We start from the raw sequence: 23,408 nt of genomic DNA on the forward strand, positions 1-23,408 counted from the left end.
TTAAAGAGCCCCAATCATGGATGGATGAATGGAAGAGGATATAGAATGGGAAACAAAGAAATAAAAATACTCTGATACGCAGACGACGCAATATTGATAGCCCAAGATGAAGATAGTCTGCAAAGACTGGTCCATAGATTTAACATAAGAGCAATAGAATATAATATGACAATCTCATCGCAGAAAACTAAAACAATAGTAGTCATCAAAGAACCAACCAGATGTAAAATAGAAATTGATGGCATCAGTATTGAACAAGTAATGGAAATAAAATACCTGGGAATTACACTGTCCAGCTATGGAGACCTGGACAAAGAAGTGAGAGATCAAGTACAAAAGCAAATACACTGGCACATTAACACTGAGATAAAGTCAAGAATTTATAAAGCCAGTGTAAGACCAATAATGGCGTATGCCTCAGAAACAATCTATACATCCTTTTACTATTTAAACTTTAATTTATAAAAAATTATGCATCTCACAAATCCATGATCTATCTGATCATTATTAAATTTCACGAATAAAAAATAGATTGAACAAATACTGTAAAAAGTGGCTTCTTATACAATATTATGATTTTTGATGATTTTAATATTGTTTTCTTTTAATATAGGTATCTACAAAAAACGCCCTTCTTCGAAGCATGCTTCACAACAGCTCTAACTATAGTTCTCTCAACTTCTCTCTTAACCAACAAGACTCGTTAACAGAAACAATCACGACCGAAAATCCAATAAAAGAGGAACGGACGAAGACTTCAATAGACGACATCCGACTATGGCAGAAGCCAGCGGTACCAAAATCTCCATCATCGTCTTCACCAATTGGGTACACAACACCAACGTCAACACCACAACATAAAAGATGGGGATCGTCGCCGGTGAAAGATACAGAAACGCAAAGTTTAAAAGTTTTGTGGGTGTAAATAGTAACTGTAGTGGAAAGACACTATTTTTGCCGAATGGGAAAGAGAGTTAAGACTCATAAAAAATAAATATTGAATCATTCAGATCATTATACTCTTGTCGGATTTCCACGATGCACTAGACGCGTATATTTATTGGTGTACTTCCTGTTCCTGTATTTGGTCGAATCTTTCTGGGTCTTTTTCTGGTCGCTATTTTCTTTATCATGTCTCCCATTTAGCTACTCATCTCATTATGTGCCGTACTGATTTTAAGCAATTATGCAAATCCAAATAAAAAAAATAGAAAAATCAACCGTTTTAACTTTCGCCGGTAGTTAGAACGATACACTTTATCAAAACTGTGACTGTGAGAGAGATGAAATAAAATCAATTTAAAAATCCTACAATTGGCACGCCCACTTGATGTGCAAAAACATTATCGGAAATATTTTAGTAGAAGTAAACTCCACCTGTAAACTACGTATAAAAATCACGAAGCCGAGTCCCAGCATGTTCCAACTCTTTCTCCCCGATCAGTTTGTCTCTCTCCTCTCTGCGACAACGGGCACAATTTCGAAAGTCATTCCTGGTCTTGACGAATTATACTATGTCCAGTGGCGCACCTGGAATTTTATTGGTGGAGGGGTTGGTTGGGCACCGAACTTTTTTTATGCTCCAAAATTTGAGTTTTAGTTTAATTTAAAGTACTAAAGATAGCAGTGCCAAATATTCAGGTATCTGTTATCCTGCCTACCAACTAAAACCACCCTCTCCTACTCGTGCGTAGTTGACTGTCGCACGAACCGTACTCCCAAAGTGGGATATATTCAGATATATGGCATATCGCTTAGTTTGCCGAATGCCGTCCAGACCAGATATATTTAATTGTGTGTTGGTGTATAAGTGTAAGCTATCTTACACTTATACAAGTGTAAGTGTTAAAAGGTCTGATAAATAATACAATTAATATTCTCTCTTGAATCCAACTCTTCCCCGACGGTAAAACGATATAAACTATAGTACTACAAACCTCCTTTTGCCAGTGATAGATTTTTAAAGACTATTAGACCATGATTAACCAATGAATGGTCCAATTTTTAAATTACTCCTTTACTAATAGTCTAGCATAAAATTTGGTCCATTTAGGTGCGTTTTTTCCACATTTTTCTCATAGTCAAGGCGGTCTTTAAAAGTAATCACTAAAAACTGTCCCCCGATGGTTAATGATATCATTAATATATTGCATTAATGTTCATTATTATTCTGCTATACGATTAGTTTACGCAGTGAATATATCTAGCTTGTGGATTGAGAAGTATTTAAAAAAGAGTTTAATCATGAAAATTTGTTAGGTAAATTAAGATTACCTGCTCCGACATGATCCACTATTTGGAGGTCACACTGTGTTGTGTAATATTTCAAAATAAGATCTAGAAATAGTTAATATTATTATGCAATATGTGCAATACGAGGTATCTCCCAAAAGTATCCGACTTTCATTCATGACTTAACCTGTGACACAGGTGACAACACAGGTCAAACAACGTGTCTATACTTTTCTGAAGATTTTTGGGGCGCTGAATATGAACCTGGGTCTGGTTCCTATCTGGAGCTATCCTATCCTAACCTAAAAGTGCAAAAATAGCGGTTTTTTTCCCATTTTTAAGGTTATGTAGATCCGTTAATTTTTTCTATCCTAAAATCATACGCATAACACCTTAAAGTATAATTAGTTTCCTTTCAAATCTGTATGGGTAAATAATAAGAATGGGTATAAATCTAGGTTTACTTTATTTTAAATCTATCTCGCTTTAATTCAAACGATCATTTGAGTGTCTTATGTTTATGTTCAAGATACACGTCATTACTTGAAGTCATTGCCTGTTTGTGGACTGAAAGGTAATTTCTAGGGTTGATTGGGTTAAGATTATTTTGGTTTGACAAGGGATTTGGTTTTCCTGCTTCTAGATAAAAAGATTAAAAGGTACCGTATTTTGTTTCGATCAGTAAACACAATTACTGTATATGATTTTATTTTGATATCATATAATAAGCAATTAATTTTAAGGATTGCAGGGTTAGTTGGGTTTGAATACTTGTGAAATGAAAGCGATGGTTTCTAGAGGTTGATTGGGTTTGAGGTGTATAGGTATGAAAATGTTGGATTTGGGGTTACTTGATTTGGGCTATCAGCAAAGAATATATACGCATTGCTTCTATATTCTTTGCTATCAGGTTTAAGGTTATTAGAATAAGGTTTTATGGGTTTGGAATTTTTAAATTTACATTTTTCGTTAAACTATATAATATAGTTTGAAGGTTTTTTAAAACTAATAAACTTTAAAATGCGATATTTTAGCGAAAAAGAAGATATCTGAATCTCGTCAATAAACGAAAACCGTCATTTAAAAGATTGAGACCTATAATTTAAGAAGGTTATAACAGTTTTTGGGAGAAAAATTATATTATGATGCTACATAACCTCAAAAACGGCCAAAAACCGCTATTTTTGCACTTCTAGGTTAGAATATCTCAGAAACCACAGCGAATAGCTCGGATTCGGATTCAGCGCACAAAAAACCTTCTAAAAAGTATATTCTGATCTCCGAGTCCGAATATTGATCAAATTTTGTCGACCTGTGTAATTTTACTTTTAAAGATTTTTTGAAAACGATTTTCGAATTGAAAGTTGAAACGTCAAAACAAATATAAAATGTAATTCTCATTACATAATTAACGTAAAATTCTTTGTTGATTATCTAACTTCATGCTGCATTACCTCTGGATAATCGCAAAAAATAATGTAAAAGATTCCATTGTGTGAAGACTACAGATCTTGATAAGCATATTTTCCTTATTAATGACCATTTTCTAGTTGTCGAACGACTTCAAAGCGACTCCTTCCGCTCTTTTGTGAGTAATTTTGCAAAGAATTTGGCACATGCTAGGAATTCCCAAATGATCTATCACAATTTTCAAAATATATTTACGGAATTTGGTGATAACTTTCTAGCTCGTACACACTTAAATGATGATGTTCATCAATCACAAGTCTCACAAGTTCAATATTTTCTGGTGCTGTTGCGCTGGAAGTTCGTCCACAAAGTGCGACACTCTTAACAGACATACATTTATTTTTAAACCGATTAAATCATTCGTTTATCTGTGTTGGGCTCATACGTTCCTCTGAATAGAACTTTTCCATCATTTCGAAAAAAAAAATTTATCCATTATCTGCCATATTCAGTGATAAAAAATTCACGGGGCTTTACTTATTACATATTTGGTACGAAATTATAAATGAAAGTGCCCATTTGAAGATACCTCGTATATGGACGATAAAATTGACCAACCAGGGGCTCTTCAATATTATATTTGTAGTAATATAGTAGAACTATAGGTTTGTATGTTGTCAAATGATTTTTTTAATAAAGTATTAATAAAAAAATTGTATATTTTGTAAGATTTATTTCACAATAAAAGCCATTTTGTATTTCGCATGCTATCCAATAAATGAAGTCGACCATAATAAATTATTTGACAGCTATATTAAAATCAAAATTTTGTGAATACTGTGTGGTTTATTAAAAAACAGGTATAATTTTTGTGATAAAATGGAAATTTTGTTCTCAGAGTTTATCGTTGTTTATCTTGAACTACCATTTATAATTCCATTATTTTTAATTTATTGGACATTTACATTACTGCGTATTTTATATTTGTTATTTAATTGTTTCTATCTTACTGGCTCCTGACATTTTAGTTGTTCTGGATTGTGATATCATGAATTGATCGCCATGCTTTAATTTTTCTCGTTATTTGTTTCCTCTATAGAAGAATATTGTTTTTATATGAAAGATTTATCTCAGCTTTTTATATCTTATATATTTTTCTCTATTGCATGTTTTATAAGATTATGTCTTTAAGCGTCCTTAATTCCCACAACACTGTGCCATCTCTTTAGTGCTGATTTTTACCTTAGTTCTTTTGTGTACCCTACACATTTATCTATTTCATAAAAAGACTGATATATTTTTTGTACACACTTAATGACAAACCAAAGATTGGAAAAGTAAAGGATTTTTGTGTAAGGTGTGTAAAAATTTTAATTCCTAGCTGGACGCTTTCGTTTTACAAAGTCATTCTAAGAGCTATGGTCAAGCCTTAAAAGCACCACTACTCAAGAGAGATCCCATTTGGTGGAAAAACCCACAACTTTTCCTTGTCTTTTTTTTTAAGTTTAACAAAGTACAAAAACTTTTTCGAAAAGAACACAGAAACGACGAAACATTGGACTTCACAAAAAACACATTAAAAAATTTGTTTATGGTACGGGAATAAGAACCCGACCATTCGGTTGGAGTTGAAGCGACAGGCTGACTTATGTTTGCCCTTACTCCCTTCGGAGTAAACGTTAAAAAACAAGGGCGACAAGAGGCATCCCTTCCGTACTCCTCTTTTAATATTAAGAGCCTGTGATTCCAAAACGTCTACTAAAATTGATGTTGTTTGATTACAAATACAAATTTGCAATTATGTGAACGTCTCTGTCGTCCAAGACTATGTTTCTTAGAACTTCGATCAATATAGAGTGCTTAACCTGATCAAATGCCTTTTGGAAGTCAATAAAACAATAGCATATGTCTACAGATATATCACGACATCATTGAGCAAGTACGTTCATTTCAAATGAGGTTTTTAATTTTATCTGTAACTCTGCTTCGATGTAGGTAATGACAGTGTACAGTGTGACAGGTAGTGAGTGGCAATACTTGTCAATCAGGTGAAATCACCTGACAGTTTTTTCTTGATCCTGTTATATGTAAATCTCTCCAGGAAATTATAGCCTACAGGCAGAAGAAGGATTAGCCTGTAGTTTTTTGGGTTGTTAGCAGGCTTGCTTCGCTTTAGTATAGCATTTTAGAGCGTTTAAGATCTTTTATAATGTTTTAAATTTGATTAATGTTTGCAAAATCACGCCAGTCAAACTTTTGTACACTTTTCATAATTTATCAAAAATCCAAATCTCTATCCATAATGTGTCTTTGTGTAGCGAAGACTCTCTAACAATTAAGCCCCTCTAACGTGTTTTTGTTAGCGTTTTTTTGCTTCATTTTTAGCGATTATAAGTTACTTTTTCAAACGGATTGTATGTGCTTTGTCTTTTGGCGCTCTGGATATCTACACTATATATTATGGTTACATCATCTGGCCTACGCCTTTGTTTTGGCGTTGTGTAGGGGCACTGTTTCCAAATCTTCTCAATAATGGGCAAGCTTGCTTCTTTGGAATCTGCACGTTAAGATTTATAACGAGATTTTTGTTGCTTTATCACGGCGTCAATGAATCTGTGTTAATTTTGGTTAGTAAGTGTTATTAGCCTCAAACATTAACTAGAAAACTTATCAGAAACCTAACCTAGTTGGTCTTTTTGAAATTCCATCTTGGACCAGGAATAAAAGTAATGAGTGGGATTTGTGTCCCTACTTCTATTATAACTAGACGGTGTTTATGTCTTAGATTAATACTTCTCAAAATAAAACAAAATGTCTTGGATCTCTACGAATGCCGACTTGACTAACTCTATGTGTATAGACATCTAATAATTTATACTCATTGCCAATATCATCCACTCAGCAATGAAACAACGCGTGCGTTTCTTCTTCTTTATGCCATACAGCACACCATGCCTCGTATATCAAATCTATTTTTACGAAAACAAGAACCAAAACCGGATTTCAATATGTTGATTTAATCCAATTTTTAAATATTTTGAAAGCAAAAATTAAGCTAATGTGAAATTACATGAATTTTAATTAAATACTAGGCGTGCTCTGATGTCTGGTAATTGATTTAACGTTTTGGTAATCTAGCTGCCTAAATACTTGTATTTACTTACTTTTTCTGTTAGTATATTACAAGGTTTCCTTGCACATTTTTTTTTTCTTTTTTCTAACTAGAAGGGATTAAAAAGGCTGTTTACTTTATCACTCATAATCTACTAACGGTAAAGAGGACTAGTTTTCATTTAAAATTTTCATTTATTGTTATGTTCGACAATTTTTTTGTCTCAATGTTTCTTCTTTTTGTTTTTTTATCTGCCTCCATTTTCCAGATTATTTTTGCTGTTCTAAAGTACCGCATCCTTGGTTATGGTTAATCAGTGCAGGACCCATTTATGAGCCCTTCGGATACTTAGATCTCCTAAGACAGGTCCAAGGTATCACCCTTATCATACGGAATAGGCCCATGAGGACCTAGTCTTCGGTCTTTCTGGTGCCCAGGCTGCTCCGGGCTCCCATATCTGCAGTAATAAGCAGGGGCTCCAAGTCTGAGCACTTCCTGCTGTTCCGAAAGTCTAATCCTTTAGTAACCTTGTGGCCTCACAAAAACAAAAAGCCACAAGTCTCTTTAAGGATAATTCCCTCATTTGGCTCGGTGGCATAAAGATCGAACACGGATTCTGCCACCTCTGGTAGACCAGTGCCGGGCACTTCCAGAGAACATGTGAGGAGGTGCCTTCCCTCTTATTACAAAGACGGCGCCGTGTTCTATCCGCCAATACAAGCAGATGAAGGTGCCGCCTGAGTCTACAGTGGCCGGTAAGCATACTAACCACCAGAGAGCACCTTCTACGGTCTAGACTGAGAAATTGTACTGTAAGACTTTTGGACGGCCCTGTGTGGAACCTCCACAACTGGTCTAGTTCGGCTGCAGACTCCATTTGACTCCGAAAGTTGTTCTGCCCGCCCAGAAAGATGCCGCAGCCTTCTTCACCTTAGCGTCGAGATCACCGCATCCTTAGTACGTATACAAACCATCGTATTCGTTTTGTCTCAATGATTTCTCTTGTTATTATCTTACTTTAAGCTTTCTGTTATATCTAGTAGCATTTTTTTAAGTATTTTCATTGTGCATACTTTGTTTTTTTCTTTAAAAGTCTGTCAAAACTCACTATTTCACGAAGTACAGATTTCACAATCCTTTTCTTGGGAATGTGAGTCTGAGATCGTCAGTACACCATGTAGAAAAGTAGAAGAGACTAGGTGGGAAAGTTCTTATCGTCAACACATTGCGTTCCAATAGCTAATAGGAAATGCGCTTTGAATGTATAAAAACATGGCATAATGGCTGAAGATATGTTATTAACTGTCGATTTATTGATTGGAACATAACACACACCCATACATAAATACAAGCGTATATTTACGCACTTAATATACAAATACATATTATGTACATAATTGACTTAGTATTGCCACTACAGCGCTCCCAAGTCTGAAATGTAACAATATCGTGCCTAGGGATGCATGGTATAGACGTAACGTTTGCCTAAGCAATATCCCAGGTAGCTGGCGAACTCTTGGTGAGTATAACATTGGCACGGTATGGGCACACTGCCTGACATAATTTCATTCCGACTCGTGAAAATAGAGAGGTAAAAAAGAGATGGTCCACAAGAGAACTCAGAAATGGAAAACCTTCAGCACCTTTACGATCTGCTAATAGAAAACTCCTATTTTACTTTTGATTATCAGTTGTAGTATTCTTGGGACGCTCTATAGCTTTCGAACATTGGCAATCATCGATGCAATTCGAACTTTTTTCAATTTTTCCTTATATAAACCTAAAGGAAAGCATACTTTTCTTTGTTCGTTATAATATGCCGAAAGTATCCGATCTTTCAACTTCTTTACGGGTTTGCATTAAATAGTACTTAAAGTTTACTTTTCATTCGTCTGAAAACTTGCACGTTGGTAATTTGAGCAGTCCACGGGTTTTTTTTTTGTACATTTAAAAGTTTTTAATAATAGATAAAAGTAAAATTCTGATCGGGTTAGGATAGCTGTATCTACTATGTAGTATCTTTCACTCAATTTTGACCGAGGTACCTTGAAATTCATTTGCTATGGTTGTTGTTGTATGTTGTATTTGAATTTTTTATATTGTCTAACCCCTTCTAAAATATTTTTAAAATATTAAGCTTTTGTAATTATCCACACAGTATGTAATGTAACATTGTGATAGAATTTAAATTTAAAATTGGATGTAATATTAAACCGAATTGATCCCATTATGTACTAAATATTGTTTTAATTAGATTATATTCATGTAATGGAAATAGTAATTTATAGATTAAAATAAATTATTTTCAAGTGTCCAAATATTGTATACATAACCCGCTAGTCGCAAAAAAAGAAATAATTTAAAAACTTACAAAGAATTAAAGATAAGACCAACAGAAGTAACTAGAATAAATCAAGATCACATCAGGCAAAAGTCACTGAAGAGATTAACAATAAAGTAAGCAATAAGCAATGTACTTCTTACGGGAGAACGGCCGACCACGTTGCCGGTTTGCCGCGAGCGGCACATCAGGACCGGATTTAAGAATCAGCACTGGAATATACGCGCACACAACAATTGCCTACGGTTGTATAAAATACTATCATTATTGTTTCAGCTAAAGCATGATTATCATCGATGTATAAATAAGAGAGTTACATTGTCGAACTAAACAATAACATGAAAAATACTATAAAAAAAGTAAAATATATCAAAAACTCATTGTCAATAGCTTATCTATGTTTATCAATTTTTAATATCTTCCATTGTAAACACATTCTTTGAGAAATAAAGATCACAAAGTCATTAGAAGAAGCTAATCAGTTTTAATTCCCATTGTCCACGCAAAAGCAAACATGTCTCTTTGCCGATTTGGGTACTGGTCATTAGATTAAAAACTCGTTGGCAAAAACTGTGAAAGCTCAGTTCTATTTCATTTTGGCAAAGCGGAGATGAAAGTACCTACATCATGTAGCCGTTGCCAGTATCTGTCGTGAATTTCAAACAACGTATCGATGGCGTAGAGTGAAACCCTCGTATGTCAAAAATTGCAAATTTTACAGGAAACAAAACTGTTTTTTGGTTTAGAATATTGAAAAATTTAAATATTTTATTCGATAGTATGTTTAAAGGGCAATACCTTTTTAGGTTACACATTACTTTTTTTAAGAAATCATTACTATCGAGTAGTACCGTGACTTACGTGATTTTCACGCAACGTGAGTTAGTATTTATACGAGTAATTCATGCATAATTAAAAATTATTATATTCATAAAATAAGCAATACAATATTAAGCGTAAACTTTTATTAACAGTTTTTAAAAAAATAAGTTCAGAATGCATTATAACTAAAACTGATTACCTTTTATGATGAAACAAACATGATAAATTCTTAAACCAAACAAAATTAAGAAAAAGTTTATTGTTAGTGTGGTAGCTCATCATAAAATGAATGAATATCTTTTGGAATGACCATCTTTAATTCTTGAAGATGATTGAAATTCTGTATTTTAATAGAATTCCTTTTGGTGTATAATTTCATAAAGTTGTCAGAGGCTTCCGGTTTTTTAATGCGCCTGGGTAAATTCTCGTAAGGATCTGAGAATTTTTTCTTCACTTGCATCGTACCTTCAGGATGGTATTGTATTGCACACAAATCCACTACAACAGGATCTCCAACAAGGTTACCGGGACGTATTGAGTTTACATAAAGGATATCTTTAAATTTTAAGAAAAAGTCGTATTCCAAGTACCTTACTTGGTATGGTCTAGGATGCGTACGAGCTGTCTTACACACTTCTACGTATCCTGATGGTGAATAGATCTCCCTATTTCTTAGATGTCGTTCAATTGTGGAGTGCATCGAATCACACTCCATTTGGGTGTGATCCTTTTCTAAAAACTTTTGAGTAATAATTAATCCTGTTTTTACTGGCGCCAGAAGCAATCCATTAGATAAAATTGCATTGCGGTTTTGGTATGTGCAACCATCGCTGAAGAAAATTACCTCTTTTACTATAGTTCTGTCAATATTATGGATAATGAAATTATACAAAACACTGCAAAATTCGTCACTATTAAGGCCTCCCTGTGTCTCGTCCCACAAAAATCAAAATCCGTCATGATTTTCTAGATTATAAATAGTTAGGTTGTGTACCAGAAGTTTCATTTTGTAATACAGTGCCGACGTTTTTAAAAAAGGACTAAGTAGTACGGCTTGTATGTCAATCGTAAACACCACTACAGATGGATCTTGATTTTTCTTGTCCTTGTCTTTCTCCTTTCTCGCCTCATTTTTACGCTCAATGTGTCTATTATAAAAAATCTCAGTAATATTTTTTGTTCTGTAGCCACAGCAAATATGGTACTGGTCTTTTTTTATCGGAATAAAGATAAATTCATTTCATCAAAAATTTGCCAGAATACAAATTTAGATACTGAATGCTGTTGTTCCTTATTTATACCAAGGAAGTTTAAGTATTCTGTATACAATTTATATTTTGATTGCCACATAGGTTCTAAATATAATTTCGCGCTATCTTTTCTACAGTAATGTGCTTCCAGTTTTGGTAAACTATCAAGAAAATCATAAACTTTTTGTCTATTGGTGTTCTCATTAGTTTTGATGACAGGATCTATTGTTGTGTTAATTTTATCTTTAATACCGACCCAAGCATGTACGGTCCATTCTCCAACGTCCAATGTATGTAAAAACAGTTTTTTATAAACGTGAAAGGTGGTGCCTACATCTTTTAAATGGTACTGAAAGGAACTGCCTCTATACGAGAATTTGGATTATCTGTATGCCTTTGTTTAACCTCCTTCTTCAAAACTAGTGCTTTTATAAAACACTTTTTTTCCGAACGACTCATTTTCCAGTAAGTAGTAAAAATATTCTGCCTTAGATTATCACTTACAGAACTGCATTTAAAGAATGCAGAAATTGTGTGGTTACATCGAGGTTTCAGTTGTCTTGAAGCCCTAGGTACATCAAAAATAATTTTTCCTTGTTCTGTTTTTCGTCTACCAAAATATTCTTCTCCCTTATTTCTTTGTTTCTCCGAAGTCCAGTTGTCTTTACTTGCTCGTCGTCGTTTTGCTCGTTTTACCTTCGTATTAGTCTTGCTTCATTTGATACATTTTGTCTTTCTGCATCAGGTTCAGACTCCGATTCTGTCTCTTCTTCTGAGTTGAATAGTGGATCGCATCAGAGTCGTCATCATCTTCAAATAAATCCATTGGGGAAGCCCTACAAACACCTGTAGACGTAGAGGGTATGATATTATCTCTATCACTATGTACATCTTCTGACGATTCATTTTGTGCTAAAGCTAGCTGCACTATAGATTTTCCCCTAGATGACCTGAAATTAAATAATGTAACGTTGTATTTATAATACGGAACATCGTCGAAGTGGATGCATGAAATACTCGTATGTCAAACACTAAACATTCGTGGGATGTAACATTCATTATGTAATAAGAGGTTCATACGTGGTTTTCAGAGAGTTTAACAAAAAACATTTTTTATACCAAAAGTATTTTATCAAGAGACTAAATGATATAAAATTATGAAACAAGTATCATGCATTTACTAGTTTTTAATTAGATAAACAAAAAACTTACATTATATAAACCGATGTTCAAAGTTTAACACAAAACAATTACCACGTCGTTACATACAAGGTTTTCGTTTTATTTAAATTTTACAAAATGGTTACGTGGTTTACATTCACGTCACTAGATGTTACTGCTCTTAAGATAGAGAAACCATCTTTATTCCACTAATAACTTACGAGGTATTCATTGGAATAACATAATAATTTTTTTTATACAAAAATTGAAATACGAGGGTTTCACTCTACGGCATCGGTATGACTCTTAGTGTGCAAGTAAAACGCGTGGTGTTAAATGTATTGAACTATCATCTGAACTTAAAAAATGGTGACAGCTTGACTATTACTGTGGAAAAGTTTCGAAAATGTGCGGTGTGAGTGTTCTCAAAATTTATGACATCCGCGAAGAGGCCCAGCAAGCCGAACTGAAACCGATACAAAAAAGGATGAAAAATAGTTTCCACTCCAATTCCCGTGAGAATACTTACGATGAGGGAGTGAAATCTCGAATAAGGAGAATTGTTCACGATTTTTTTTTTGGAAAACATACCACCAACCGGCGACAGCATAATGAATAGAGTAAAGGATAATGAGGACCTACCAGCTTTTTTAAAAACCACATTTCGTAGGCTACTAAATGACATGGGTTTTGAATATGGTAAAAGAGGTCGAGATTCGATAATGATGAAAAGAAAAGATATCATATCCTGGAGACACAAGTACCTCAGACAAATAAAAACATTGAGGCAGAAGGATAATGTAAACCTTGTTTATAGCGATGAGTCTTGGATTAACGTCGGTGCTTCAGCCAAACTCATTCAGACTGAAAGCTCCAATCCAAAGATGTCCTCGGTTTGTTCTTCATGCCGGAATCGAAACTGGTTTTGTGACATGGGCTGAATTAACTTTCTTGGCCAAGAAGGGAACCGCTAATTACCACGACGAAATGGATGGGGATCTATATGAAGAATGGTTTGAGAAGACGTTAATTCCAAACTTGCCGAAAGACAAAGAAGACAAATCAAGGATTTGCTAATCGATAAGAACATTTTCTTCGAGGAAGATTACTTAAAAAGTTAATTACCGGATACTGTGGCCCGCATTTAGAGACGACTACGACCAGTACAAAATTGAAACAATTGCGGAAAAATATGGCATTAAGATTTTGAGACTGCCGCCTTACCATTGCGAGCTGAACCCGATTGAGATGGTGTGGAGTCAAGTGAAAAGGTATGTGGCTTCAAACAACGTCGATTTTAAAGAAAAAAACGATAGAACGGTTGATAAAAGAATCTTACCAACGCGTATCTAAAGAGCAGTGGCATAATTATGTGAAGTAGAAGAAAAAGATGTTTGCGGTGGACAATTTGCAGGAAGATATTGAACCGGTGACTATATACTACGATTATACATAATACTTCTTATATATTCGCTACTAGCTACTTTAAAATTACTGTACATAATAAATTATATTTCTTTGAATAATCTTTCTCTAATTGGACATAGTTTGTACAATGTCGTGTGTAGTGAAATAGTATCCAGGAAGTATGAAAGTACGGAGAAGTGTCGTTGTTAGTTTCTTTGGTGGTTGGGGGGGGGGGGGGCGGTGAGAATAAGTCTAGGAATAGGGGCGCAGCCAGACTAGTTACGCCACTGAATATTGCCTGATATCATTATAGGTAAGTAATTGTGTTAATAGTACTGTATGTCAGTAAGTAAAATACATTGTTAAATTAAAATCCTTACTTCTTCTATACTCCTACATAGGTTGCTAATTTACTAAATTAAAATATTTAATTTAAAATTTTAAAGCTACATAAGCTACACTTAATTATGTTTCCAATACATACACAAACATAAAAAAAATTAATTTGGTAAAAATATTAGTACATAAGTATACTCCCTCTATAACGAACACGGTTATTACGAGGTTTCGCTTATAACGAGGTACATTAGAAGTCCCGTGAAATTTCTATTGAACTATAACCCTCTATAGCGAGGCAAATTTGGTTATAACGAGAGAAAATAAGATTGAAAAACGTGTTTTTTTACGTTTTTGACCCAACCGTGGTTATAAATAAATACCCTTTTAACTGCCCCGCAATAAACTTAACTGCTGCCCGCAATAAACTTCTTTACAATAAATACAACTGTTTTACATCTTTAGAAAATATCTTTATAGATAGAATAATACTGGACAATTTAAAGCAGTTAAAAATGACAGACTTCTTTCAATTACAAAAGCAATATTTTATGTTATCCTTCAAAATACGCTTTATACATTATGCAGTTGGAGAAAAATGTAAGTACAGATTTTTTGTTTTAACGAATATCATTGACAATAAAAGTAAACAACTCTTTTTGTTTTAACCTATTTCATTGACAATAAAAGCAAACAACTTTTTTTCAATAACACCATTCAAACAATATTTATTAGCATCTTATATTGCTCCGAATGGTTTCACTATAGGAAGTTAATGTTTTAGAAAACTATACGGCTTATAACGAGGTAATTAGTATGCCATTTCAGTTCTCGTTATAGAGGGAGTCTACTGTATATACATTTTCAAAATGTAAACGATACGCTAGTGAGTAGCAGGTAAACGCCCAGACTGAGTGATATATCTCACTCTAACTTCCGGCTTCAATTCTCTACTGTTCTTTGCTACTGGTCAGCGTTGTCATGTTTTATTAGGTATATACTTTAACGAGTCCCTTATTTTATGACTATTTGACTATACGTGAATTATTGATATAGAGATTATCTACAATCACAACCTGGCAATAGTGCTGTCGCTAAAACTTAATTATCATTTATCAGAATTTAGTGCATACAATTTAGATACTGTGTTGTAAATAGTATACTATACTGTACTTTGGATACTGCACTATATGTTGATCAACCGGTTCTATTTTTCTGCTTGTAGGGAAAGAGAACTCACTTCATTCGGCACGACTGGCGGACATACTCACCTATGATCTATCGGACCAAGTTTTAACATTAAGAATAACAATCCGTCTATAAAATTTTTGTATTTTCTTTATTGTACTTAAAACTCAGCGTTTACTCGAAAATAATGACAAAAAGACTAGGATTACAATTTATTTCTTGAATTGATTATAAATCCAACAAAATTGATGTCAATATAAAAATAAATACGGCAAATAAATAACTGCGTATATAGTAGTAACACTGAAAAAAAATATTTAATCTGCTCATATATATTTTATATTCTGTATTTAGAAACAGGGCTAAAATCGCTAAGAGAAAAAAACACATACATAGTAATAAGTCTATTCTATACTGTTTTCTTTACAAATAGTGCAACATTCTGTATTCTTTGTCTCTAACCCATACCATCTTGAAAAAACCTTTTCTCACATATTACTAAAATAAATAAAGTACTTAAGATAAATGAGTACAATCGAAAATTACAATCATCAACGATATCTAGGGATATTTTAACATTTCTATTTATATTTTCGAAAATAACTAATTTGTTAATAATAAATTTTATACATATTTAATAATGGACGAAATATAACCAGTAGTGAGTTTTCGGGAAACTTTAATGTTTGAAAAAACAAAAAACTCAAAATAAAATATAATATTTGTCAATCTAAGAAAAAAATATGAGGTAACCCTAAAGCAAAATCTAACAGAATCAAATAACACATAGGAAACATAGAAAAATATAATAGAATCCATTTTAAATTCAGCTAAAGAGGTGCTAAGACAGAGGGAAATAAAAAGAAGGAAAGATTGGTTCGCTGCAGAATGCGAAACCAAAATCAAACAGTAAAACCAAGCAAGAAATAAATAGATATTAACTAAAGAAGAACATCATGAATACAAATAAAAAAGAAAGTAGCAGACCAATCTTGCAAAAACAAAAAGAGGCTGTGGATGGAAGAGTTGTCAAAGGACCTAGAAGAGAATAGTAACGACAGTGCAGACCAGTAGTTAAAATTGACAATGGATCATGGGTAACACACTTCACAGAACTATATAGATGCAAAAAAGTTCTGAAAATGAAGAATTCGCAACAGAAGAGATGAGAGATAATAAAGCACATAATTACACAAACTATCGAGAAATGCCACGAACGTAAAATAGAACTCCACACCCTATTCGTAGACTTCAGATTAGCTTTGGCTGTATTGGAAGAAAGTTATTTAATAAAATTAAAAATTAAGATGTACCGGTGAAACTAATCATATTAACAAATGGATCACGAGCTAAAATAACAGTGAAGATAGCACAAACTAAATTGCAATAGAAACAGGAGTGCCACAAGACGATTCTACCCTGTCAACCACACTATGCAACATAGTAGTAGAAGGAACAATCAAGGCCAGCGGAATTAAAGGAACTATACCCACTCCTCAACACAAATAGTAGCATATGCAAATGACATAGTTCGTATGGGAAGAGATAAGGAAAGATTAAAAGAAGCATTAACAATCCTGGCAAATGAAGCACGGAAAAGAGGTCTAGAAATTAACGAAGGAAAAACAAAATATCTAATCTACTCTAGAAGAGAAGTTAACAAGACGAGAGAAATTAAGACAGAAAACTACACTTTTGAAAGAGTTCAACAATTTAAATACTTGAGGGTAATAGTGAATGGCAAAAATAAGTGAAGTGAAAAAGCAACGGAGCGAATACTAGCAGACCACAAAACATACTGGATATATCATAGGCTAATTAAGGAAAAGAAATTATCCAGAAATACAAAACTTAAAATATACAGACTTGCAATCAGACCAGTAGTTACATACGCAGGTCAGACAATGTGCCCCGCAGAAAAATATGAAGAAAGATTAAGAATATTAGAAAGGAAAATTCTCAGAAGAATTATGGACCCGATAAGAATGGAAAACTGAGAAATGAGAAGAAGAATTAATCATGAAATAAGAGACATAATGAAGGGGGAAGATTTATTAAAGCGCAGATACTGAGATGGCTGGGACACACAGAAAGAAGGAAAAACGACTTACTGATCAAGGAGGTTACCAGATGGAGGCCAGAAACTGAAAGACCAATAGGAAGACCTACAGAGAGATGGGAGGACCAGATCATTAGAGATATCAAAATCCTGAAAGTGAAAAACTGGAGGGAAATTGTAACGAAAGGCAAGTCAAACAACAAACTTAACCAATACACAGAAGAATCCAGAGTGGTTCACCGCAATAAGCGACTCAAAGAGCTCTAAGTAAGAGTGGCAAATAGTCCATCAGGAATGAGAGGCCTTGATAATGATGATGATTTGTCAATCAAACTGCAACACTTGCGAGATTGAAAACTGTCAGTGAAAAACTCTAAAGTAGGGATTAGATCTATATAGAAAATCAATACAGACTTAGGGGTACAACAAGGAGCCTAATAAGGATCCTAGCTACGAAACCTTTTGACATAATGGTGGGAACGTTAAAAAACGGGTTTCAACATAATGATCATACAGAATTCCACACAAATTATAGGAATATCGATTTCTCAGCAATAGCAGCCAGGAACTTAAAATATACAACGGAAATATGAAGTATATACATGATAGTCATAAAAATATCAAGAAAAAACTATTATTGTAGTACGGATAGTGTTTACTCTATGATATTGGTTATATATGATTTAATTTAAGATTTAAATGTTTGTGTTTGTTTGAAAGTTTGAAAAAGCATTGCAGCAGAAGATAAAACATATTGGAAGTACAAAAAGTTACTTGGACAATTGGAACGTGTTGTATGAATTGAAAACATGGAGAATAAAATTAAATAAAAGGACTGGAACTATGGGAGCATAAAGAAATATATTGTGACCTAAAGAGTTGATAATTGCTAAGGTATAATAAACCAGAAGATTAAGGCAAAGAACGGAATCTGGCATATACAGAAATTGCAGGCATGAGTCCATAAACAAACGTTTCAGGAAAAGGAAAAATGTAAAATTTACATTTTACAGAAATACAAAAAAACTATCTAGCTCCGTATAAGCAGAGAGGTGGAAGCAAATAAATAAGTACAAATATAAGAAAATTCATTATACCAAACAATTTTTACCAAAACAATAAAGTTAAGTGCCCGCTGACTCAGTCAATCCAGAGAAATACGAACTTCCACGAAGCAACGTAAACCTAAGGAATACTGGTGAAGGTTGTGTTATCAGCAAATCATCATCATTATTGTTACCCTTTGCAACTGGTGATTATATTTGTTGTGTGTTCTGCTCGTTTTATTATTATTTCCACAGTATCCTAATTTTAAAAATATAAAAACTCGGTTTACTCATTTCAATGTGTGTAAAATTCACTCATTTAAACTTCTTTTTCTATTGGTTTAGATTTCATACACAACATCAGGTCCTACTATAGTTTTCATATCCATTATATTTATAACATTCTAGATAGTTCAAAAAAGTGTTTGTTGAACATTATTGTTTCCATTTAGTATGTATAAAACCTAATATTTTAAAATTAGTCATTTTACAGAACGAGAAAGAGGTTATAGATATCGTTATAGAGGTTAGATATAGTTATATTAAACATCCCTAGACATTTTTGGTGTGTGTAACTACAGTATGTCTATAAAGTAAGGAATAAATGTCGAAATGTTAAAGTATGATGCAAGTATTTGAAAACTTTTGAAACTTTGCATAATTTACATAGGTAAACGTGTAATGTGTTTGCAAGTGTCAGATTCAATATAGACAAGTAAAAGCAAGTAAGAAGAAATGCGAAATAATAGAGGAAAGTATATTTGTAAGTTTAACCAAGTAAAAAAATATAGGAGATAACTAGCACGACAGAGGAGAACCAAATACACAATATCCTAATATCCAAAAAATGGAAAACCATCATAAATGAGGTAAAATCCTCTAGAGGAGCAAATGCAGATAGTAATATGCGACATTACGTGCTTGGCAGAGGAAGGCGATGGATAAGGATCACTAGAGAGAAATTCTTGAGGAGGCTAGTACCCACACACAAAGCCAGGATGATGATGATAATGATGCGACATTAAGACAGTTAAGGTAAAATAAAGCAAATCAAAAGCAAATATAATTTGGATGCCATGACAGTGTGGAAAGAACTGCATTATATAATGCAATGATAGACTTTGGGATCCCACCTACGTTGATTAAGTTGATCCAACTAACAATGCAAAACGTAAGCTCATGCGTAAGAACTAAAGGAGAAAACTCTACGTTTTTTGACATTAATAATGGTCTAAGACAGAGACACTTAGATGGGTTGGACACATTGCTAGGGTGTCAGATGACGAATACACGAAGAGATTAACATTTTCAAACCAGAGGGCACAAAAAGTAGAGGACGACCACGAAGAAGATGGATTGATGATGTGGAAGAAGACCTACATATTCTAAGGGTCAGAAGATGGAGGGAAGTTGCCAGGAATCGACAGGAGTGGCGACTTCTTTGTGAGCAGGCTAAGATCCACAACGGATTGTCGAGCCACTTATGATTATGATACGTAGATAATATGGTACTCCTTGGAAGAAATAAGAAAAGCCTAGAAAACGCGTGATAAGCTAAGAGACATTCTTGAAAGAAAGGACAAATAATAAAGACCTGCGAATAATTCTCAATCTATATTGGAATCAGAAAGCTAACATCAAAATAGAAAATGAGATATCACAAGCAATAGAAATACGTAGAGGAGAACGACAGGGATGCATTTTGTCACCGCTGCTATTTAATGTTTATAGTGAAAGCATCTGCCAGGAAACCCTTTTGCAAGCAAACGAAGGAATCGTAATCAATGGAGAGGTTGTAAATAATATTCGATACGCAGACGACACTGTACTAGTTGCAAGAACAGTAGAAGAATTACAATGATTACTTACAAATATAAATATTGCTTGCAACAATTATGGCATAAGTATCAATATAAAAAAAACCAAGTGTATGGTCTTCAGTAAGAACATGACACAACCAGCACATATTAGTATAAACGGCATTTAAATTGAAAAAGTATCAACTTTCAAAAGTATCAAACAAATTTTTAAGTTTATGCAATTTATTCTATTTTAACTAAACTCCCACAATGCAGAAATCCTTTTAGGCACAGCCATTGGGTGCCGACAGGTCATTTAAGGGTAATAAGTTAGCAAAATTTATATCAGTTTTACGACTTCGGAGAATGCACATGTTGTTTTTCAAAAATCTTTCATTGGTTGTTCAAAAAGCGAACTTGTGCAATTTTTAAATTTAAAACTATGGCTGAGAGATTTGCTAGATCTGTTCAAATTGTTACTTTGATTGATAATGGAATGAGTCAAAGAGAAGTGGCCGGACAGCTTGGAGTCAGTCGTTGTACGGTCCAAAAAACATACCAACCATTCGTAGAGACTGGATCTCACGAACGACGACCAAGATCAGGTGCGAGAAGAATCACAAGAGCCAGAGAAGACCGTTCTTTACAACGCACTTCCTTACAAAATCGGTTCTTTACGGCTAGAGCAATCCAAAACCGTTTTCAAAGTGCTCACGGGTGGACGTTAAGCACTTCTACAGTGAGAAGAAGGTTGAGGGAATTTGGTTTAAGAGCTCGCTGTCCAGCAACAGGATCTTTGTTAACAGCAGCACATCGACAACGCCGACTTGAGTTTGCTAGAGACCACGAGCATTGGACGATAGAAGATTGGAAACATTTTTTGTTTAGTGATAAGTCCAGGATGGTTCTTTATGGCTCAGACGGTCGCATCAAACCTACAGAGGGCGATATGCTGTTTGTGTTCGACGAGCACGTGTTGCTTTTGGAGGAGGGTCTGTAATGTTTTGGCAGGCATTTCATTCGAAAGCCGTACTGATCTCGTATTTATTAATAGAGGAGCGTTGAATGATCACCGATAAATTACCGAAATACTAGACGAGCATGCAATGCCCTTTTGATGGATTTGTGGGCAAAAACTTTATTTTCATACATGCATTTCAACACGCGGCCACACGTAGCCAGGATGGTAACGCATTACCCGGAAACCGTCGGTGTGCCAAAAATGAATAGGCCGGCTCAAACCCAGATTTGAACCCAATTGAGCATATTTGGGACCAACTTAAACGAAGAGTAAGAAACAGAATACCTGCTCCAATAAATCGTGTGAAGCTTCGATTTTCGATTTGAGCCCATGGAAGAATGGGAAGCCCATCATTTTGGGAGAAGTTTTTTTTTGACATTTGGTATTTAAGAATACTACTGTAAAACATATTCTTAAACATTACATAAACATCTAATGACGATCAATTTCTTGTAGGGTTCTTAAAAATTAAAAAATGCCAAAAATTTTAGGTGGCCTCTTTTTAATGACGCCAGTGTAAAATAAACGCAACCCAAAACAAAAAGTAACTTGACGAGAGCGTAACATATTCATGTCTATTCACTAAACAAGTGAATATACTAGTTAAATACAGTATAGACTTTGCTAGATGTAAAAAAAACGAGAAATCCGACAAAAAACCTGGTGAAACCTTCATAATACGTAGGCCTAGGTTTAATATGAGCGGGTACTTAACCAACCTTCCACTCGGCCTATGAGGTCTATTGTAGCTTTCATGATACGTAGTAAAATAATAAAAAAAACAGAAGAAACATCTTAATAACAAAGAGAAATCAAAATCATGATCAACATTCCACACAAATCATCAGAATACGTCAAACCCTACAATTTGTGTAAAACTTGCACTATTAGAGACAAAAACTACTTAGAAATGGCATTAATAATTCTTCGGATACTAAAAAGATCCAAACCGAATGCTAAAGACAGAAGACGGAAAGGAATCTAATAACAGTTAAAGGAAAGAACTATATAATCAGTGATCTGGTGACAATTTTACTATTCAATGTAACAATTTTAATTGGCAACCGCATTTACTATTAACCAAAACCTAACATTAGTTAAAAAAAATTTTAAATTTGCTAATAATTCCTAAAAGTACTCTGTAATTTTGAAGTAGTAGTACTCTGTGAAAATAAAAATACTCTGACAGCACAGGTGTTTCGATTTAACTGCTGTTAAAAAAAGTATGACATTTATTCCAAACTTCCGTACACACTTTTGTCTTACAAGACACTACCGATTCGGTATTGGTCCGTTTATGAAAAAGAGCTGACAACATCGCAATTTTAAATATTTCATAGAGCAAAATATGTAAATTCTTTTCCAAAATCTACGATCAATACTCGTATACAATTAATAGATAAATTTGGAATTGCAATAGCCAGTTGTCAGCTCTCTATCTCAAAATATATCTAAAATATGGATAAAATTCTGAAAGAGAATACAATTAACTAGCAACGTAGAAATTTTTATAAAATAATCCACGCTAGATTTTTCATTATAGGCAGTTCCTTTCAATCTTCCTCGGTAGCATTTCTTCGTGCTAAACGTTCAGCACGAGAACTGCCGCTAGATGTCGCTTCGGGATCTAAAAAATAATGCGTAGCTTGATGTAAATGTAAACTATCATAAATGTTGGAACATACATAAGCATGGTGCATGAACATTTATTACACTACAAAAAAAATCCTACTTAGACACAGTAAGTATAGGTATTAGAAAGTTACTTTTGAACAAATTGATTAATAATACATTTTATATTACAATAATAGAATTATTATTCATTGTGTGGGATGGTACATTTATAAAAACAACTTTTAGTAGTAGTTGGTACTCATTTGCTTTCTCTATCAGTGTTCTCATTGTCAGATTGACCACCTACAGCGCCATATTTTAAATTATTTACAACCCTCAAATTTCTAGAAAATACAATAAGATTAGAATTAAATTACGAGAATTTCTCTAACTATTTATTCTTCATAATTCATTAGTACCTAAAATACAGCATATTACAGAAAGTAGTTTCTGGTGCCCAATCCCATTTGTTTAGTTTTATTGATGCTTATTTCTAGACCAACCTCCTTTCGATTCTTCTCGTAATATTTTTACTTGCAGTTGCATGTCCTGTTTTGTATGTGCTAAGATGCATCTATCATCAGCGTAATCTAGATCTTCCCCCATGTTA

At 33.9% G+C, this 23,408-nt stretch overlaps 2 protein-coding genes across 6 annotated transcripts in view; one reads left to right on the forward strand and one right to left on the reverse strand.

Moving 5' to 3' along the window:
- Nucleotides 1-9,048, forward strand: part of LOC140450334 (uncharacterized) — a 265,222-nt gene extending 256,174 nt beyond the window's left edge. For all 3 annotated transcript variants that reach the window (XM_072543916.1, XM_072543917.1, XM_072543918.1), the window contains exon 6: nucleotides 614-9,048. In XM_072543916.1, coding sequence (XP_072400017.1) covers nucleotides 614-925 — 312 coding nt within the window. In that variant the 3' untranslated portion in view covers nucleotides 926-9,048. The remainder of the gene's footprint in view (nucleotides 1-613) is intronic.
- A 6,410-nt stretch (nucleotides 9,049-15,458) lies between these two features.
- The window catches only part of MEP-1 (zinc finger protein MEP-1), a 110,726-nt gene continuing 102,776 nt past the window's right edge, over nucleotides 15,459-23,408 (reverse strand). For all 3 annotated transcript variants that reach the window (XM_072543914.1, XM_072543913.1, XM_072543915.1), the window contains one exon: nucleotides 15,459-22,811. In XM_072543914.1, the coding sequence (XP_072400015.1) occupies nucleotides 22,738-22,811 (74 nt within the window). In that variant the 3' untranslated portion in view covers nucleotides 15,459-22,737. The remainder of the gene's footprint in view (nucleotides 22,812-23,408) is intronic.

This window comes from Diabrotica undecimpunctata, chromosome 9 (genome assembly GCF_040954645.1).
Source record: "Diabrotica undecimpunctata isolate CICGRU chromosome 9, icDiaUnde3, whole genome shotgun sequence".
In the NCBI taxonomy this organism is placed as follows: domain Eukaryota; kingdom Metazoa; phylum Arthropoda; class Insecta; order Coleoptera; family Chrysomelidae; genus Diabrotica; species Diabrotica undecimpunctata.